The sequence below is a fragment of the Aspergillus fischeri genome, genomic scaffold, assembly GCF_000149645.3.
Source record: "Aspergillus fischeri NRRL 181 1099437636264 genomic scaffold, whole genome shotgun sequence".
In the NCBI taxonomy this organism is placed as follows: Eukaryota; Fungi; Ascomycota; class Eurotiomycetes; order Eurotiales; family Aspergillaceae; genus Aspergillus; species Aspergillus fischeri.
Genome location: NW_001509762.1, coordinates 1,870,106 through 1,889,919, shown reverse-complemented (window position 1 = coordinate 1,889,919; position 19,814 = coordinate 1,870,106). Strand labels below are relative to the sequence as shown.

The following is a 19,814-nucleotide window of genomic DNA, read 5'->3' as shown; positions in this document are numbered from 1 at the left end:
CCATTGATCTATGAAAAAAAATAGTGTGTAAGATGATGCAACCATTGATTGCTTTGGTAGAAAGGCTGTAAACTGCGCGAGCTCCATTGCCATCGAATCTTCTCCGCAGTCCTATCATCTCACATAACCACCACCACAAAGACCAAGCACAGCATGGCACCCCCAGCTGTAACTGCATTGCAACATCTCTCCAATGCACTCGCAACTCCCGAGCAATTATCTAGCTCCTCATCGTCCATTGATGGCGTCACTCCCGACCTAGAGGCGTCCCTTCGATTTGCGGGCGCGCAGCTTACCCACGCAGCTGGCATCCTGCTGCGCCTGTCGCAGGATATCATTGCGCAGGCCATCGTGACTTACACCCGCTTCTGGATCGGCCCTGAAGGGGGAAGCATGCGTATTTATTCAGTGAAGGTTTGTCCGCTAAGGTTCAATTGCTGTATCCTAGTAGCTAACTAGATTCACTCTCCAGGACGTGTCCGCCGCAGCTCTGTACCTGACCGCGAAGCTTTCATTCCAGCCAACCTCACCTCGATCGGTCCTCAACGTCTACAACTTCCTCTTGTCCAAAGAAGCGTCTCCACTATGGTTCGTCAATCCCAGAGGAGTAACAGATAAGCCCGCCCCGGAAACGTACGTCCTCTCCGAAGGAGGCTACCAGACGCAGCGCGCCGTCCTCCTGCGAATCGAGTCGGTCATCCTTCGCACACTGGGCTTCAACACACATGTCGCCCTACCGCATACAGTCGCCCTGACGTACCTGCAGACCCTCGGCGTTTCTTCATCAGATGTAGCCCAGAGGGTATTCGAGCACTTGAATGGGTCTCTGTTGTCGCCGCAATTACTCTACGTCACACACCAGCCGAATGCGCTTGCTGTCGCGGCCATATACCTCGCTGCTCGGGAAAAGGGAGTGAAGCTGGTGGATGGGGAGTGGTGGGAGGTCTTTGACGTCGATCGGGAGGAGCTGGGGTTCTTGGTTGTGGCTATGGGGAGCTTGGAAGGATTTGCGAGGGCAGAGCTCGACAAATGGAAGACGCGGATGGTGCCGATGAATGTGGAGGAATTGGAGGCTGAGATTGAACGACGCAGGATGATGGAGGAGGGCGAGTGAGGTCCTGAAAACGACAGCTCTGACATCGTCTCAGGGTTTATCCAACTCGATCAATAGAGGATCAGCTGCCGTGAGGGTCACAGTACGCTCTATGTTCCGAAAGCCCCAGGCAGACAAGCTGATTGCTGTATCATCCGGACCTTGCTTGGGCTTGCCGTCGCTGAATACTGGGATATCTCATGGACAACCTCTTGACAGTATCGAAGCTCAAATCCATGGCGTCACTCTTGGTGATGTGTACCTTGAGAGGCCCTCTTATTGAGTGCGCGGGCAACTTTAGCTCGCTGTTGTGCCCTAGCGGGATACGGGGACTGAATCCATACAAGCATTATTTGGCTAAACATCTAAAGACATGATTGTGTCACTATCAGTGTCATGTCAGTCAGGTGTAGCTGATCATTCGACCGGCCTACTTAAATATACCTAGCTATAGACAATCAAATCACTATTAAGATCAGCTCTTATCTTTCCCGTGATTTCTGTTTGGTGGTGGTTGTGACGCTGCCTAAGCCACATGATGTAGCCCCGCGTGAGGAACATAGAGATAGCTGCTCTCCGCCACTTCTGTTGATCATCATCCAATCTTCAACCTAAACACTACTTGACTTCAACACACGCTATCCATACAGACTCCAAGAACATCATCTCCAAGGTTGCAAATAAATATCAGCACACAGTCAAGGTCAACGATGAACATCCTCCACTCCACCTTATCAACCTGGCGGGATCGCCTGGCCCCCGTCTCCCGCACCTCCACCTTCCGCACCACCGGCCAAATCACCCCAGAGGAGTTCGTCCTGGCAGGCGACTACCTCGTCTACAAGTTCCCGACATGGGCCTGGGCCGACGCCTCCTCCCCCGCCAAGCGAGTCTCGTATCTACCCCCAGGAAAGCAGTTCCTAGTCACCCGCGGGGTCCCCTGCCACCGACGGCTGAACGAGAACTTCGCCGGCGACGCAGGCCACGAGGACGAGATCGTCCGGGATATGTTGTCCGGTGCGGACGCGGACGACGGCGACGGGTGGCTGCGTACAGGCGGGGGCCGCGATCTGGCCGAGAAGCAGGCGGAGCGCATAAAGGATGTGCGGACAGTGGATGAATCAGGGAATATGGGCGAGCGGGAGGACGATGAGGAGGATATCCCGGATATGGAGGACGATGATGATGACGAGGAGGCGATTATCCGGGAGCCGGCGGGGAAGTCGACGACGCAGTACGTCTCATCCCATCTATGTAAACTGTGTTTCACTGACATGTTGGTAAAAGGCCAATCCGCACTTATAACCTCTACATCACATACTCAAACTTCTACCGCACCCCGCGCCTCTACCTGTCCGGCTACCTTTCTCCCTCCGAACCCCTCCCCCCGCACCTCATGATGGAGGACATCGTCGGCGACTACAAGGACAAGACCGTGACGCTGGAAGACTTCCCCTGGTTCGACGGCGGCCTCAAAATGGCCTCCGTGCACCCCTGCCGCCACGCCTCTGTCATGAAGACCCTCCTCGACCGCGCCGACGCAGCCCTCAAGATACGCCGCGATAAGCTCAAGCAGGCGCATTCGGCGGCTGAGGCGAACAGGATCAACTCCGAGCGTGGGCTGGAGGGCTTGGTGGACGAGACGCGGGGCCTATCGCTGAATGAGCAGCAGGGGCATGCGGCCGGTGGAGATGAATGGGAGGTGCTGCAGCATGACGAGGAAGATCAGGTTGCTATCCGGGTTGATCAGTACCTGGTTGTGTTTCTGAAGTTTATCGCTAGTGTGACGCCCGGGATTGAACATGACTTTACCATGGGTGTATGATTACATGTTGTGCTTTTCCTGGGGGTTGTTTGGCGTTAGCGAGGAGTTTTTCTGCTTTCGATTCTATAAAGATATGACGCAAATCCTAATAGTACTTTATTTCTCACCTTGGGATCACACACTGCAGAACACACACAAAGACGATACTGAATTTGAGAGACACTTGGATTATACTATACTCTACTCCTTGACAGCAACGTATAGAAATAAAAGATCATAATACAACCGATGCACCCCTGACAATGCCGACAGAGATAAAACGGTCGATAGGAAGAAATTTGAACAGGAACAGAAGCAAAAGAAAAGGTCGGAGTAGAGTATAAGAGACACGCTGTGTCCCTGTGGAGGCCATTATACATTGGGACGCCTCCATGCACTTGTTCATCATGGCCGTTCAACTGCAGGTACAGGAATGATCAGCGGGTGGAGCTGGTGCTGGTGCAGGAGGGGCAGCGACAGGAGCTTCAGGGGCAGGGGCAGGAGGCGCCGGAGGAGGAGCTGGGGCAGGAACTTCAGAAGTCTGCGCAGGAGGTGCCGGAGGAGGAGCGGGAACAGGAGGAGCAGGAGCAGGAGCAGGAGGAGCAGGAGGAGCAGGAGGAGCAGGAGGAGCAGGAGGAGCAGGAGGAGCAGGAGGAGCAGGAGGAGCAGGAGGAGCAGAAGTAGGAGGAGCAGGAGCAGGAGTATGAGCCGGAGGGGTCGAGGTAGGCGTCTCTACAGGAGGCGTAGGCGGAGTAGGCTCAGGAACATGCGTAGTCTCGGGCTGCTCGGAGTGAGTCTCCTCATAATCATGGTGAAAGAATTTTCCAAAGGTAGCGCTGGGGCCGTCGGGGATACCAAACGTGGCGAAGTCGCCTGCGTCGGTGCTGGTGCTGAAGCCCGACTGCGAGCCATTGTCACCATCGCCCACATCGCGGTGCTCATCGTTGCCTGTGGAGAAGAAATCGCCTTGGTTGAAGCTGGGTCCGTCGGGGATGCCAGCATTCATGAAGGATGCGGCGCCGGTGTTGCTGCTGGAGCTCGAGCCCGGGCTGGAGGGCGAGTCATCGTTATCCTCGTCCTCATCGCAGTCCTCATCGCAGTCCTCATCGCAGTCCTCATCGCAGTCCTCATCGCAGTCCTCATCGCAGTCCTCATCGCAGTCCTCATCGCAGTCCTCATCGCAGTCCTCATCGCGGTGCTCATCGCTGCTTGTGGAGAAGAAATCGCCTTGGTTGAAGCTGGGTCCATCGGGGATGCCGGCGCCCACGACGGAGGCAGCATCGGTGTTGCTGTGAGTGGCCTGCCTTTTGGCCAGGCTTTCGACCTAATTCTTCCTTAGTAGGGTAGGAAGCTGGAAGAGAGTCAAAAGGGTGTCATCTCTTACATCAGCGATGGGAGCCGAGAGAACGGCAGTAGGGCCAACCGCGAGCAGGAGGCACAGCAGCGCCGAGAGCTTTTTGACGTTATGCATCTTTGTCATGTCGATGGAAAGAATGTAATGAGAGAAAGTACCGAAGAAGCAAAAGAATGTGGTTCTGATAGATAAACGAATGACTGCTCTCAACGAGCGAAAATGTCAAAAAGAATGGATGATAGATAGACCATATCATAGCATGGGACAGGAGGTCTTTTATATCTGCTTTCATCTTCTGTGCAAGTGCGTTCAATGCCTTCACCAAGCGGTTTCACATCCTTCGTAGCCAGCCACCGAGATCCGAGCACTTGACATGTAAGGCATTAAGGTGAAGACTATTCTTAGTCCGATGATAGCTAGGAGTATAAGATGAGGGGTGTTCGGGGTATCCTCCGGATTTGCACTGCACATGCAGATGCAACGAAGATACATGGAAGGGCAAAGGGATGAGACAAGAGGGAATCGTGGCTTGATACGCCCCTTCGGGGTTGATGCCATGCAAGGGTGGCCGAGTTATTGATACGCCCACGACAAGTCAAACGCCAGTGCCCGGAACTTCTTTAAACAGTGCTGCCTGGTAGATAAGGTTTGTTACACATCGCGAAGTCAGATTGTCGACTCAAACTTGAAGAGATGAGAATAAGACGTTATCTCAATATCATCGTTCTAGTTTGCCAAAACGGGAACAGAAGTATAGGCCACCGAAATGACTCGGGTATATATATCACATTGCATATAATCTCCTCAAAAATCACTGATAATGTGCGTCGAACAACAGGTGTATCATCGTAAAGTAAATGAAAAAGGGTCAAGTTGAACAAACTCAAGAGGAAATATGCAAATGGAATTGTGCACGCCTCAAGCTTTTTCAAAAGTCCGAGACCCCGAACGCAGTGCCAAAATTGGTCGTGTTCTTGAATTTCAATTCAGGAACGGACTCAGTATGGTCTGCATCTGCTACCTTCTCGTCGTCCGGATCGGCATCAGAGGAGCGACCAATGGCTCGTCTGGCCTGATCGAGGAGTTTCAGATCCAGCTCCTGTAGGAACTCGCTGTCATGGTCCTCTTCATTCAGCAGGGATAACGGCCCCTTGAGGGCCGGATCATCAGGTAAGTCCGGAAAGTAGGAGTCGGAGTTTTCCGCAGGCTGTCCAACCCTCGTCGCCCTAGGAGCAAAGGGCTCCTCTTCCTTGCCCTGGACTTGGGGGATCACGTCACCGTTAACCGAGGCCTGCTCTGTGTCCGCATCGGCATCGATGAGCACCATGGGAGTGTGCCCAGCATCCCTAACTAGATTCACGTCGGGTGGCCCAAGCTCGGACAGTTTCAGCTTCAGACTGTTCTTACGTTCCGAAGACGATTTCGAACGATCGGACGACTCTGGAGATACATCCATTGGCGAAGGGGATGGTGGTGTCATCACGCGGGCGACGACATCGGGCGGTAGCGCTGAAGATTTGAGAGTAATGCCATCTAGCTTGCTGTCAAGCTTCTCGATTGGGACGGGTCTACTCATACACGAGGAGGGTTCGGCTGCACGAGCCTTGGGGGATAAGGCCGCATCTAAGGACGGCGCAGTGAGTGGCATATGCGCTCCTTGCTCAGTGATCGACGCGAGGTGGTTCTGACCATCGGTCTTCTCCACACCGTGAAAAACCCTTGTCGGCCGAGTCGTAGGGCTGGGCCCCTCCCACACCTGAGCACTTATATAAGCGTGATTGCGGTGGCGCTCATTAGATAGATCAGGGGACACCGGACCACCGAAGGGATGCAAAGAGAATTTGACAAGGGTGTCAGGAGCCGTATGGTCATTGTTTGGGGTACTCTTCCTCTTCAATAAGGCTTCTAGTTCTGATATTCTTAGTTTTAGTAGCTCCCTCTCCTTCTCCCACAATTGCCGTTCCTCTGCGAAAAGTGCCCGTTCATTCTCGAAGCTCGCCGTTTGGCGATGGAGAAGCGTTCGGGCCTGCTCCAGATAATCGGCACTCAAAGCCGAGTAAGAGAACCGATCGCTTTCAGCTTTGCCAAGCACCCGCCCGTGATCGAACTTGGAGGAGGGGTTACTGGTCGAGACCGACTGTGCACGGCGGATGGGGGTTGCCGTTGGCGAAAAGCGAACCTCCTTGTAGAGGCTCCCATGCCCATTGGGAACCTTTGCAATCGTTGATTTCATGGTGGCGGTAGCCAGACCGTTTCACATGAAACAACTGCAGGGTCGTCTTCCAGTTAAAAAAAGCCTCTCCTGTCCGAAGGGATGAAGAGGTGGAGAAAAAGAGAAAGAAGCAAGGGAACTTCAAAGACAATAGAACTAATACAGGAGAGAATGAGCACTCAATCTCCACGAAAATTTGCTAATAATCAGCGGGTTGTCAATGATACGTGAGGATTATCAAGCTGGCGTCCTCTCGAAATGGAAAACAGCATCGCCAGGGCAGATCTCCAACGCATGAAAACTAAAGGGAAAACACATGCAGGGATCCACCTACGAGGTACAGACAAGAGGGGGCAAGGGGGTCGCTAGGCGACAGAGTCGTCCTGTACGACGTTGAGTGGTTAATTTTCGACCAACAACTAGCGTATGAAGCGGTGCCTGAAAGCGCGGACAAATATGTAGGGTCTCCTGAGGCACAGCGTGGCCCCATAGAAAGAGCAGCGATAGCGCTGTCAACTGCCTCGTAGTGTGGAGGTCGAATGTTGGTTGTTTGGAGCCAGCCAAACGTCGGAGAACAAGTGGACGAGGACAATCTTTCACCGCAGCGATAGCAGTTCAGCGCATCCTGTTGCCGGAAAAGGAGCTGTTGATGAACGATCGCAGACTGAAGCATTTATCAGTTTTCAGAAAGCGGGTCGACGATGGATGTCCCACATTTATGCGGGGGAATCGTGTGAGACGTACCAGACTAGCATTTCAGTCTCCTACCGTCCTTATGAGAGTGTAACCTCAGTGCTCTCTCAACGAACCGCGGCTGTCGAGTTCAGTGCCAGCACGGAGATGAATATCGAGGAAGGATGGAGAAACAAGGATAAATCGATAGTTATATCTCCAAGTGGATGCCAATCGCGAAGGTATGCATCAGATCTTGGGGAATCTACAAAATGGAGGTGGTAGGGGAAAGTGGGCGATCACGAGAGACGCGATGACGTTATGCCATACACAACCCGTCCAACAGATGATCGATTCTCCTCGTTCAGGTGTCATTGTGAGTTCTTGTGGCTGTGTAAACATTCTAATTGATTATTATTTTTGAATGATCGTCCGAACCCTCCCGTAGTCAGGATCAGAGTGGTACTTGCAGATGAGGTTGGGTCGGCCGATCATGCCATGAGCTCAAGCAGTATGTGTGGCATGCGGATTTCTCCCGTAAAACCATCATATAGTCTTGCTTCCTTTGATATTAGTATTAGTATAGCATTGTTATAAGTACAGGGAGCGGATAACTGTCCAATCGGTCTATAGTCTATATGAGATGAGTATGCCCAGCCAGAAAACTCCTCCGTGCCAAATCCTTCAAAATGAAAGCAACCCATCCAGATGAGAAACGTGAAACATTCCACAAAAGCAAACCAGCGCCATGCATTTCCTATCCGAGCCTCTTGCGCCAGAAAAATCCCGTTAGCTCCAAGTAATTGACCCCACTCCAGCCCGAGATCGGACAAGGCTCAATGTCGGCTTTTGCAGCGCATAACATCGGGACGTCATCCTGCAGCAGTCCCGGGTGGTTCATAGACTGTAAAACGAACGATGACATATGCTGCAAGATCTCAGGGCTCTCCCGGTGAATAAGAATAAGAGAAGATTTTCAAGGTCCGTCAGAGAGAAGGCCGACCCTGCGACGACCGACTTCCCCTCCTCAACAATCTCTGCGCCTCATCCATAACATGCCGATGAATCGACGGCAACGGAAAGAAATGCAGGTCCTTCCTCAGCGCCCCAAACACTGTCGCCAGATAGAGGACCCCACGAGCCGACAGCTCGCGCCCACCCACCGAAGCAGACGGATAGTAGAACCTCGGATCCAGATAAAAGAAGACACTAGACCACTGCGGCAGCTTCTCCATGAGCAGGCGTCCAGCGCGCTCGTAGTCCTTCAGCATGCGCTTCGGCACCCCCGTCTGCGAATGCACAAAGAAGCAGATTTCGAAGCCGACGCTACGGATGCGGCTGCGCGCCGTCGCGCTGAGGGTATCCAGGAACGCGCCGAGACGGTTCAGATCAAACGAGTTCAGGAAGAACAGGGTGTAGCGCGAGTAGAGAAAATCCTCTGCTTCGTCGTGGATCTGGCGGTTGACAGATAGTAGATTGCGTGCTGTGCCGTCCTGCCCTACCCAGCTGGGACACATGGAGAGGGCGCGGAACCGTCCGCGTGAGGTAAAGGTGTTGCCGCGATCGTTGACAACGATCAGCGGACGGTCTGTGTATTCATTAGGGACCGCCAGGGCATATTCGTAGATCTTCAGACGGAGCTCTGGAGGTAGTCGCAGGAAAGTCGACTGTTTGGGAGTTGTATTTCGAGGACTCCGTGTCCTGATTTGTGCGGGTTTCGATGTAGAAGCTATGACTTTGAGCATATCAAAGTGATCAAGACTGTAGCTAGATATCATGGAACGAATGACAAGGGTAAGGAGCCTAGGGAACTAGCTCTTTATCTTTAGGAATACCCCAGTGTTGAAAGAGCTCCCAGTAACATCAGACAATTCACAAATAGATAAATCAAAATGATATCAGAATTCAACACCTCATCCAATGCCTCTCTCCAAGGGTATAAGATAAATAATTTGCAGAAGAGAAAAAACCGCAGACAAATTCTGCGCGGATCCAATCACTTGGAATATATGAATCAGAGCATTCCAAGCTGACATGCACTGATGGACTGACAATTGAGTCAGTATTTGGCAAAAAGGGTAAAAAAAAAAAGAGAGAAAAAAAAAAACATCATACCACTATCCAGCATCCAATCAGCCCAACATTCGCCGTCATCGTGTCTCCATCACGGGCTGGACTATCGAGGATCTGCCTTCCATTCTGCAGCTTGACTCGGACCGACCGACATCAGGGAGGAAAAATCCTGCCGAAAACTTTGACTCTCGCTGCCATTTCGATCAATCGGACGGAATAGTAATGGAAACAATGGGCCCTATCCGGCGGTCAAGGAGGAAAAGAGAAAACTCAATTTGATATGGGTCTTTGGTTCATCGGGATCGTTTCACTGCTCGGCTTCTCGAAATTGGGTGGCAAGATGGGGACGCTCGGGATCAGTCGCCGCCATTTAAGAGTGATCTAGAATAATAAATATAGAACCTCTATTGGCTTGTTTTTTTCCTCACCGTGGAATATACCTCTCTGGGCAGACCTTACGGAGTAATCGGATGATAAGATGCAGCATTCATTGTATAGACCCAAGTACAACACATAGAATCTCTTAGCCTCTATCACGTCCGTTTGTAGACCCCCAATGTCCATGCAGCCCGGAGGACAGCCAGACCCCAAGCCATACCGATGCTATCGCGGACGACATTCAGCTTGCTCCCCTTGACCTCTCTCCAGCCCACGGCCACCTCTGCAACCGGGATATTCGAGAATTCAGCCAGCATTAGCATCTCGACGTCGAAAATCCATCCTTCCGAGTGCATATAAGGGATGATATAAGGCAGCGAGGCCCTGGAGAATAACTTGAACCCACACTGGGTATCTTTGATGGTCGCTGTTTTGGGAGGCGTCATAAGCCACAGTATCAGATGGAACGAATGCATCAGGAAATTGCGTAGTTTCGAACGCTGTGATTAGGAGTCCGACGTCAGCCTTGCCCAGTTCACACTGACAGGAACTACAAATCATACCTTGACAACAGCCTCACTGCCAACCATGTGCGCTCGCGAACCCACTGCTACTCCACGCCCGTCCGAGTCCTCAATGTCCCGACAAGCAGTAACCAGCTTCCCCAGATCGTCAAACTTGCTTGCCCCATCGGCATCCGCGAACACCACGTACTGACCGCGGACATGCCGCATGCCATGCGTAACCGCCCCGCCCTTTCCCCGATTCTCGGCCAGAGTCACCACCCGGATCGTGCCGGGTGGAATATGGACCCCCTCATGGGGCGTCGGCGTCCAAGGACCAGCATACCCCTTAGGATGCAACGAAAGCTGGTGGTCGCGGGCAAAAGCAAACGCGACCTCCTCCGTCTTATCCTTGGACCCGTCGGAGACAATGATAATCTCCCAGCCCTTCCCAGGTGGAAACTTGCCGCTAGGCGTGGCCGTTGTCGTGGCATGCCCGTTCGCATGGCCGTTGGCCGGTTTCCGCTGTCGGACTGCGTCTCCGGCCTTCTCGTCCGAGGCGGATGACGCCGCAAGTGTCCCGTACATCCTCTCCAGGTAGTTGACCGCCTCCTCTAGCATGCCGGCCAGACGGTCCTCCTCGTTGTATGCAGGGACCACCAAGGACATGAATAGCTCCGCCTTCTCCATATGTGAATGGTCAAAGATCCGACCGGGACGTTTCTGCCGGTCGAGGGCGTCCTGCCAGCAGGGCAGTTGTTCGGGTTTGGTGATTGCTCCATCCTCGGAAAGGGTGCGGTATCGCTTCTCCTCAGGTAATGGCTTTCGCGGTTCGGGTGCGACTAGGTAAAGGACAATATAGAACTTGCACGGGAATATGTCAGTAATTATCAACACCAAACATTAGGATGGGAGGAAAGAAAGCCGAGAGGAGAGCATACGAGAACGAATGACCCCAGAAGGGTTGCGGATATGGCAGCCAGGAGGACGGAAAGAGGCACGCTGGCTAGCAGCTTTGTGCAATGGACGCACGTCCCAATCCACGATTCCGCAGCCATAATGAATATGATCGACGCGTTTGTAAATGAAGAAAAATGTTGCAATGATAATCACAGTAACAGTAGACGAGCTCAGGCGCTGGAGATACAGGTCAAGACGATCCCGGGTTGGTCGGCCATGCGACACGGAGCCTGTCTGGTCAGTAATGCTTGCATTGATCGTTGAGGTCGCTACAGACAATGGCGATCATGCGCGGAATGCCATGAAATTGGTGGGGGGGGAGGACCGGATAGCCAACTTGTCCTTTTGGTTTTGGGTTAAGTGAGTAGTAGATAGCTGGTTCCATAATCCGATCCTTTGGATCCCTTTTTAGATAGGTGGTCCTTGACAGGCCGCGATGCTTCAACCCCACAACAGCCAAAAGGCACTTACGTATACGGCCACGCACTATCTACTACCACGTACACGGAGATAACTAAGGCAGATGTACACGTCTGGTATGGACATCATATCATTGGTGGACATCATTTATGCGAACGATGCTCAATTGCAAAAGGTTATTTCTCATTTTTAGGCATCTTGACTGTATGTATTTCATAGGCTCCAATGAGCAGGTACGGCTCGATAATAATCATATCTATGGGAGATACGGACAAGAGTGAAAGCGTCCTGGGGAGAAGAACGTCATATCATCACCAGTGACAACTCAACAAAGCTGTCATGTCCAATAAGAGTTCTTACAAGAAGCGAGCGTAGGATCCAAGAGGAACCCAATTGAGCACAGAATAGATGGGAAGCAGAAGTAACCATCTGGAAATACCACGTGATCAGTAAGAATGCAACTTCGACAAGGAGATACCTCTGGAAGTATCATTCCGGGGCAGAATAGGAATATGGAAGAGTCTAAGATGGAGTTTCAGCGAAGATGCCATCTTAGAAAATTGAATGTTCATGAATTGCATTTGAGACGACAGAGGGGTATCGGCAGTGTTTGCTTCCCACAAGCGCGATCTGGCAGATCAGCCCAATGGTCACTTCCCTAAGCGCTCCTGGCAAGTTCGCCTCGCGCGGGCTGTCGTCGGGAAATTGTGTGACGCGTCGTGTTGCCATTCTCCATTCGATTGCATGGCCTTAATGTACAGCCAGTGATAACACGCCTTATTCCTTGGTTGGTATTGTCGCATTCCGCGCTCTGACGAGCTTCAGATTGACAGCCCAGGATCTCGATTGAAGAAATTGTGTTACGACTTAAGGCAAGAGAGAAGCTGAACCCTCAAGTGTCAGGCATTTCCAAATCATGCGGCCCCGGCTGCGGCGCTGCGGCTTTAAAGGGATTGTGCTGCTCCGCAAGTTTCTCAAGTCGAAGCGCAAAGGGTGTCACCGAGAACTTTCGAGAGACCGGGTCGTATGTCATCCAACGTTGGAACTGTACCTTGTTAGCATTTTTAACCGCTCCTTCGCCGTAGTCCTTCAGACATACCGTCGCCAGCTTCACTCCCAGCCAAAGGCACCTGTACATCCTGGAAACGTTCAGAGAGGGTAGCTCAATGAAACGCCCCTCATCTTCAATGAGAGAATCCTCAAAGAAACGAGGCGGGAAATAGTGCTGACTCCAGAGCTGACCACGTATGAAAAAGTCCTCCGGTAATTGTTTCCTCTCTTCCACCGTAGGGAAATGGGGACCTTCGAAAATTCGAATATCTGCATCATCGCGGATCATGGTATTGAGAAAGGTGGCGATCTTTCTCCACGGAACGAAGGCTTCGATGTACTCCATGCTGCTTTTGCCGTTAAGTGCTAGGCACCAGAGGAAGGCCATCGAGATATGCACTGTAGGATAAACGTTCTTGTTTCCGATCTGGTCAAGAAGGACAGACAATGTTTGAAATGTCAGGCACGACGCGAAAAGGCTAAGTGGCGAATACCTTCGACCATCTGTGGATGCCATTGACCCATCCTCAGTCAGAGGGAGGTCACAAGCGGAAGTCGAGGTTTTTGCAGGCGTCGGTTGGGTCTCCAAAGCAGACCTCCCATGATGGATGCCTCGCGGGTGAAACTTGGCGGGTAAGGCGGCGTCCGGGTGATTGTATTCGAATATAGCTGCGAAATTGCACGACGACATATAGACACCCTGCATCTTGAAGGCGGCCCCCATTCGGCCAACATGAGTTTCCAAGTGTGCCAAAAATTCCTCCGCTGATCTGTAGAACTGAGGCGCCGGGTTGCGATAGAAGAGATAGCCATGAGCCAAAACAAAAGCCGCAATGAGTGGGTAGTGGTGATGAGCTTTTGGCGCATTCAGAAGCGGATTGAACAATGATGGTATGCTTTCCCTCGTGCTTGGAAAAGAGTGCACACTGACTAAAGACTTTGTATAGTAGAACAACTGCTGGACTACATCCGGGCGAGCTAGGACGGCAAGGTGATGCTGTATCCTGCCAACATCAGGATTCTTATCCGCCGCCTTGTTGTACCAGTATCTGGCGACGCCCGCCCAGATCTCGCGGTCTCGCACGTCCACCTCTTCTACTGCCATTCTATATCGCGCCAAGTCGCCCAGGCATTCGATCCACGTGTCTTCAAATGCGCGGACACTTTCTAATAGCAGAGTCATCATCGAGTAAGCCATGTAAATGAAAGTCAGCATATGCTCCAAGGAGTCAGGGAGCCGGTGGCGTAGTAGTTCTAGGAAGGAATGGATCCCATAACGCCACATACGAGCCGGCATGGCATATTTCTCTGCTAGTCTTTTGAGCACAGGACTCGCGGACGGATGTTGTGATGCTAGAAAGAAGTCGTGATGCTCGTTCAGCAGCGTTCGATGTAAGGCAATCAGGGCCTGCCATTGGAGTGGGGACAGCGGAGTCTTCGACTCGGACTGTTGCTTGTCGATTTCAATGCATTTCTTCTCCACCATGACTAGCCCGGCGTAGATTCCGCGCACTTCATTGATCAATTGCTCTTCTGTTATAGGATGAGTTTCTGGCTGTAGGAAGATCCCATGTGATGCTGTACCTCCGGCTACCGCAGAGTCACCTCCAGCGGATTTCTGATCAAAGCTCAATCCTTCCACGGGTTCTGCTGGTTGCCCCTTGGGCCGCGCAGCGAGTTTCTCTTGCCTGACACTTGGCTGAAGTGTCGATACACTTCCATGCTGGACAGCGCTTCCACGCATCTGTTGCGCATCGGGTTGCGACACCTTTTCTCGCCACCTCCCGGCAAGGTCGTCAGCGGAGCTTGCTGAAAATCTAGGCAGTCGCGTATCGCTCTTAGACGGACTACTTTTGCGATTTCCGATTTCGCCTGCTATCCGACTGCCGGAGGGGCCTAGCATGTGGGCCGAACGTCGTTGTCGGGTCTTTAATTTCTGCTGGTGACATTTTATGAAGTGAGGTGACGCAGCCTCCATACTCCCTCCTGAAGCGAAGTTTTGATTGCTCAGATCCTCCGAGTCTGAGTTCTCTGGAATAGCCCCCGCCGAATAAGGCCTCTTTACAGAGACCGAGGGGCTGTCGGAGTGACGAGCCATATGGGTGATCGGATATACCACAGGAGACCCATTATCGTCAGGCAATCGACCGATTGATTTCCTAAATAACGCGGTCAGTAGATGAAACGCAAACGGACAAATATCTTGGAAGAGGAATAATGGAGTGGCCGACGGAAATACTTACTTGGGAAAGTCGCCGGTCTCATTTGCGATCTTCGGGGAATCAATCAATTGGGCACCCAATTGGTCCGCCGCTTGGTCCTTTGTACTGATGTGGACGTCGGGATGATCTGGAACAATGCCCGATTGCTGGTAAATAAATCCGTTGCTCATTATTGTCAAAGGATTTTAGAGTCAATCTGGAGCATGTCATCTGATTGAATTCTCCCCATCTGCATCAGCTGATATGATCCACATCCCAGCTTAGAAGAGAGTTCACGGATGAGACGGAGGTTGGCGAGAGGGGCACGAATCTGTGGTGTTCAACTGATGCGTGAGTACAAGGCAGCAGGTGCACAGACACGCCAAGGGAACAAACACAAGAGATGACGGAAGACAGGCACAGCTTGAATATTCACTCTCAAAACACAAGAAGATGGAATACAAAATGGAATATGAAAACAAAACAAAATTATATTGGTCAAAAGGATCAAGTGCACTGACGATGCCAGGCGGAAAAAAGATACAGTGAAGCATGAGGATAGTGATGACGACACTTACTTGAGGAAGCTATTGAAGCAAACACCAGCTTATTTATAGCTCTTGATCAAGACAAGGTTGAGCGCAACGAACAATAATGATGATTCTAGATAGATACCAGGTAGGCAGGCAAAGGCAACCTAAACTAACAGGCTCCATCCGTTTTTGCCAACAGTGAGCCAGACAACTAGGTAGGTAGGTACCTTGCTGTGCCTTACTTCTTGCTCCTGCCGAGCTTAACTCCGGATCTTGAGTTAGAAACGCCGGGGCTACCCTGGTAACTAGGCAGTTTTGCTTCCAAAGCTGGTTTGTGGGATGAAGCCAAGGCAAATCGAGGATTTCAGTTGTCGGATGACCGAGGAAAGGTGACGATGATGGATGGGGATGCTGTTAATAATGATCATGAAACTAACCACAGGAAATAAGCGGAAGTGAATTCGATTTTAACGAAAGGTCGCTTTGGCCTTGATAGAGAATGTCTCCCTAGTCAATAATAATACCGAGGAGACCAATATTCAATAATTAAGCCTTGATATTGGCGGATAATTCGCTGAGTTATTGCTACTTTCCCATGATTTTAAAGATCGACCTGGTTGCCTGACCATCATGAACCTTAAAAAGGTCTACATTATCACCGCGGTCGAGCGTCCCTTGTCTATTTCTTCTAGGACATAAATGATCTACTTGAATAATTACTCAGTCAATTCTATAAAAAGTTGGATTGAAATTGCTTATATCCTTCTTTTTCCCCAATGTTGAAGGACAAAACAATTGACATACTTACTAGGGTAGCCTAAAATGCTGACGATCCACCAAGGAATTTTCTCGAATATCGAAAGACAATATTACAAATGCAGTTCACCCTTTAACTATCTCCGCCTTATGGAAGGCAACGATTCACCTTATCTCTAAGTATTCACTCTTGCTCTGATCATTCACTACCTTTAGCCTTGCACGTTATCTCACCTAACATACCATCAGAGATCGCACTGAAGACCGGGCTTGGTGTAACTGGACTTCCATCAAGGCCCAGTTTCTGCCGTTTACCGATGGTAAGCAATAGTAAACAGTCAACTGGTGAGGATCAACATCGCACCCTTGGAACTGAGAGTGGTTCGATTTCCAACAGTACAAGAACGATGCAGTTATGCGCTATTAGACAATCAGAAGCAGCACTTCATAGCCCAGTGCTTAGTACTCAACACATCGCCTTAACAGAAATACAAGACTGATTCAAATCCATCTGTAGCCTGGCCGTTTTGCCTTGTTTTACCCAGATTCTAGACCTTATCCATAGACCTTTGTGCAATGCTAACCGCATTTATTTCCGATTAGTCTACGGTCATCCTGAAGGACCGCTACAAAGATAGGTAGGTATACGGCGCCTTCTTTAACCCAATAAGGCAATATCAGGCAGCTGGGGCATACGGATGGAATGCCCTTGTATGTCTAGTATGAAGAAGCCTGGCCCACGATCAACACCACGTGCAACACGCTCAGACCCAGTGTCCCAAAACAGAAAACAGGCGGATTGAGGCTTTTCTGTCCTTTCCCTTGGGACGCTAACTGCTGGATCCAGAGGCAGTTATGGATATATATATGTACGGCATTGCAATGTTGACACTCGATTTACGAAGCTTCTGTATACCAGGGTAGCACGGACAACAACAATAGGCAAAGAGGAAGCCTACCTAATATGTCCTCGGACAAATCATGGTTATATACCACTTCCCCTTTGCTCATACAGAGCAGGAGTACCTAGGGATGAATGTTTGTTCGCCAGGAATGGTGCGGTGAACAAGCTACTTTATTTCAATGGTTGCCTTGTCTGTGCGACTGCGAGACTGCGGCCCATTGCCCCCTTCCATTGTAGCTACCGTACCTAGCAATATCGGCGACAGCGATCCGAGTTAAACCAATGACATTGCATATCAATCTCACGAACCCCTTCGATGAACGGTCTGATCAGTATTCACCCCATTACAGAGTACGAGGTACCTTAATGCAATCGAGCAGCTTCAACCCATGTCAAGGTGGTTGTTGCCCGGGTAAAACCGCCATGCGACCGTGCTGCCCGTGCACTTTTCAACGACCTGAGCGGGTGTAGTACTCGGATGCCTTAGGCACATAGCATTAGCTTACCAGTTGACAGGTTCGATCGGTTCAAATAGGAAAATGCGACGCCATCCGGTGTCATGGCGCAACCATGTCTGGGCTTGAAGCTTATATCAGAGTTTTGGAGATCGTGGTCACATAAATGTAGCCGCTAGTCTTTACGCGCATGTTTGTCTGCTACTTTGCGTCAGGTCCTGCGAGATTCTAGTAGTGTTTTGGCCACAGCCTCTTCCTATCTCCGTGTCTTGGCTGCCTCTGCTGTGATCATGAGATGCCTATTATTAGGCCCCCATCATCCCGTCATTGTTTAGTCGCCTATCTACGGAATATGGTATGATTGAACGAAGTGACCGCGGAACGGGTATAGTCATCATCGGCATAGCCGAGAATGTTCGTCTCAGGTTTATTCTCTTCATTACACAGTTCAGTGTCATCGCTGCTGACGATGACTCATGTACAGAGCTAATGATGCGTTATTAACCGAATTCGTCTATCGTGGGTCATAGTAGATTATTAAGATTCCGCTCAAGCAACAAGAGAATGTCGAAGAGACACACTGACAGACCGAAGACCGACAGACAGGTTGAGCATGCCTCCCGACGAAACTCCTGGATCGGTAACTGCGCTGAAATCATCATGTACGGCGTTAGAGGGGCTATGCAACGAAGCCTGAGAGTGAAAAACTGTCGCGAAGTTATTGCAAACCACTCGCTGAATTTCCTTGATGCCCCTAGAGGATGTTCCATGAACTGTGATAGCTTGTGGGGGCATAAAGTTGAATCGGAGATGCCGCCCTTTAGCGACGCTTCTGTTCTGCTATTCAAGGCCGCGGTAACAGATTCTAACGCGTGGCTTTTCAGGGGAGCCGCACTTTGGCGTTCTCGCCAATGGCAGAGTAAAGCGATCTGAGGATAGCCAAGGCAGCAGTTGGACGAAGACGTAGTAGGAAGTAAGACCAGGCATATTGGAGCAGCGTGGGGTGTCAGGACAAGTAGATTCGCATCTAGACAACAATCACGTTAGCGCTATTCCCTATCCGAATCCGAGGCTGTACCTTGGATTCGACGACCCCACGACACATAGGGCAAAGGGGTCGTCCCTTGACCCGAGCTTGATCGAGTCGACTGGTCGGCATGTGTTGCTCAGCGCACCAGCGGCAGAGTATCGCGTGACCGCATGGAATTATCACGGTGTCCACGAGTTGACTCATACAGATCTTACATTCGAGATTGACGGTCAATTCTTTGTCTGGTTTGGGTTCGGGACGACCATCCGTCGTGTCATCGAGGCCTTTGGGAGTCGGTGGCTCACGATCAACGATGCCATCGTCATCCAGTGAGTGCTGTCGGTGACTTCCATGGACGACACTACCAGTGCGCATACTGCTTGTGTATGCTTGCAGCTCCGCCAATCGTTGGATCCGGACATGATCTTCTGGCGTGAGATACGTTAAGTAATGTGGTGCTCCGATTGCCATCGCAGGGCTAGAGCTTGTGGCAGTCGCCACCGCCGGCACTCTGGGCACTTGAGATGTCGAGAGGCGACGTGGGAGCTGCGGATTCGTCTCACCTGCAGGGCGCGTGCGTCGACGTGTAGTCTGGCCGACGGATGGAGCCTGCTGCTGCCCCGGCACTGAGCTTGCGGTGGAAGAGGAGCTCTGCGTCCGATGGTGCCGTCTGGGCTGGTTGGTCGCCGGCGAAACGCCCCATTGCGGAAATGGCATATAGGGATTGGGACGGGTGTACGATGGCGGAGAATAGACAGGTCTATATCGCACACCTCCGTAATGCTGAATCTCTAATTGTGCGGGAGTATTGACCGTATCTGGTGGTATCATTTGGTAGGCTGGCGCTGTCACATTTTGTGGTCCTGGGGGCTGCAAGTTGGATCTCTGCTGCACTGCGACCTGGTGACTATTTTGGAACAACAATCCCGGTGGTTGAACAGGAGCCGTCCGTATATGAGAATAACTGTTCCTGTTGAAATCAGCGACATATTGCGGATCCCAGTAACGCAGGCTGGCTTCTTGGTGGCTTCGACTGTGGTCGGTCAAATCCCCCAACAGGGTGTTCTGGCCTGCAATAACCTCCCCGTGGGTACGTTGGTTCCCTGTATCCAGCCCAGTTCTTGTGTCCTGGGAACTAGGTGGCGGGAAGGCGAGGTCTCCATCGTGTATCAAAGCGAGGTACTCATCAGCAAGTGAAGTTGCAAACGGATTGGTACTCGAATCTTCTCAAATTGTTTAGCTTAAGACATTGGTCCCAACCGAGGCTACGGGTACTCACTTTGACCGTCGAAATGAGGATTCGTAGAAGCGTCAACGGCACCTGATGCGTTATTTTGCGTGATGATTTGAGGGTCCATAGTCCCATGGCTGCTGGGATCCCGCATGTTTGAGAACGTTGGAGGCGCCATATTGCTA

At 51.2% G+C, this 19,814-nt stretch overlaps 8 protein-coding genes across 8 annotated transcripts, besides 5 other annotated features; 2 read left to right on the top strand and 6 right to left on the bottom strand.

The window, feature by feature from the left end:
* Positions 1–153: 153 nt before the first annotated feature.
* On the top strand, positions 154–1,114 carry NFIA_079140 (putative cyclin; the record flags this gene model as incomplete). The annotated part of the gene is made up of 2 exons (XM_001259869.1): positions 154–414; positions 473–1,114. 2 exons carry the CDS (start codon positions 154–156, stop codon positions 1,112–1,114), a joined length of 903 nt encoding a protein of 300 aa, XP_001259870.1.
* A 689-nt stretch (positions 1,115–1,803) lies between these two features.
* Positions 1,804–2,918, top strand: NFIA_079130 (ATG3/ATG10 family protein; the record flags this gene model as incomplete). Its single annotated transcript, XM_001259868.1, has 2 exons — positions 1,804–2,327; positions 2,381–2,918. 2 exons carry the CDS (start codon positions 1,804–1,806, stop codon positions 2,916–2,918), a joined length of 1,062 nt encoding a protein of 353 aa, XP_001259869.1.
* Positions 2,919–3,312: 394 nt separating this feature from the next.
* Positions 3,313–4,377, bottom strand: NFIA_079120 (putative cell wall protein; the record flags this gene model as incomplete). The annotated part of the gene is made up of 2 exons (XM_001259867.1): positions 3,313–4,221; positions 4,282–4,377. 2 exons carry the CDS (start codon positions 4,375–4,377, stop codon positions 3,313–3,315), a joined length of 1,005 nt encoding a protein of 334 aa, XP_001259868.1.
* Positions 3,444–3,593: a microsatellite.
* Positions 3,455–3,599: a microsatellite.
* Positions 3,473–3,599: a microsatellite.
* Positions 3,974–4,103: a microsatellite.
* Positions 4,378–5,179: 802 nt separating the features above from the next.
* On the bottom strand, positions 5,180–6,484 carry NFIA_079110 (uncharacterized protein; the record flags this gene model as incomplete). The annotated part of the gene is made up of 1 exon (XM_001259866.1): positions 5,180–6,484. One exon carries the CDS (start codon positions 6,482–6,484, stop codon positions 5,180–5,182), a length of 1,305 nt encoding a protein of 434 aa, XP_001259867.1.
* Positions 6,485–8,121: 1,637 nt separating this feature from the next.
* NFIA_079100 (uncharacterized protein) lies at positions 8,122–8,913 on the bottom strand (the record flags this gene model as incomplete). Its single annotated transcript, XM_001259865.1, has 1 exon — positions 8,122–8,913. One exon carries the CDS (start codon positions 8,911–8,913, stop codon positions 8,122–8,124), a length of 792 nt encoding a protein of 263 aa, XP_001259866.1.
* A 302-nt stretch (positions 8,914–9,215) lies between these two features.
* Positions 9,216–9,242: a microsatellite.
* Positions 9,243–9,741: 499 nt separating this feature from the next.
* NFIA_079090 (dolichyl-phosphate beta-glucosyltransferase) lies at positions 9,742–11,147 on the bottom strand (the record flags this gene model as incomplete). Its single annotated transcript, XM_001259864.1, has 3 exons — positions 9,742–10,086; positions 10,150–10,953; positions 11,031–11,147. 3 exons carry the CDS (start codon positions 11,145–11,147, stop codon positions 9,742–9,744), a joined length of 1,266 nt encoding a protein of 421 aa, XP_001259865.1.
* Positions 11,148–12,361: 1,214 nt separating this feature from the next.
* On the bottom strand, positions 12,362–14,911 carry NFIA_079080 (uncharacterized protein; the record flags this gene model as incomplete). Its single annotated transcript, XM_001259863.1, has 2 exons — positions 12,362–14,678; positions 14,763–14,911. The coding sequence occupies 2 exons, from the start codon at positions 14,909–14,911 to the stop codon at positions 12,362–12,364; spliced, it is 2,466 nt and encodes an 821-aa protein (XP_001259864.1).
* Positions 14,912–18,395: 3,484 nt separating this feature from the next.
* On the bottom strand, positions 18,396–19,807 carry NFIA_079070 (C3HC4 finger protein; the record flags this gene model as incomplete). The annotated part of the gene is made up of 2 exons (XM_001259862.1): positions 18,396–19,501; positions 19,678–19,807. 2 exons carry the CDS (start codon positions 19,805–19,807, stop codon positions 18,396–18,398), a joined length of 1,236 nt encoding a protein of 411 aa, XP_001259863.1.
* Between the last annotated feature and the right edge of the window lie 7 nt (positions 19,808–19,814).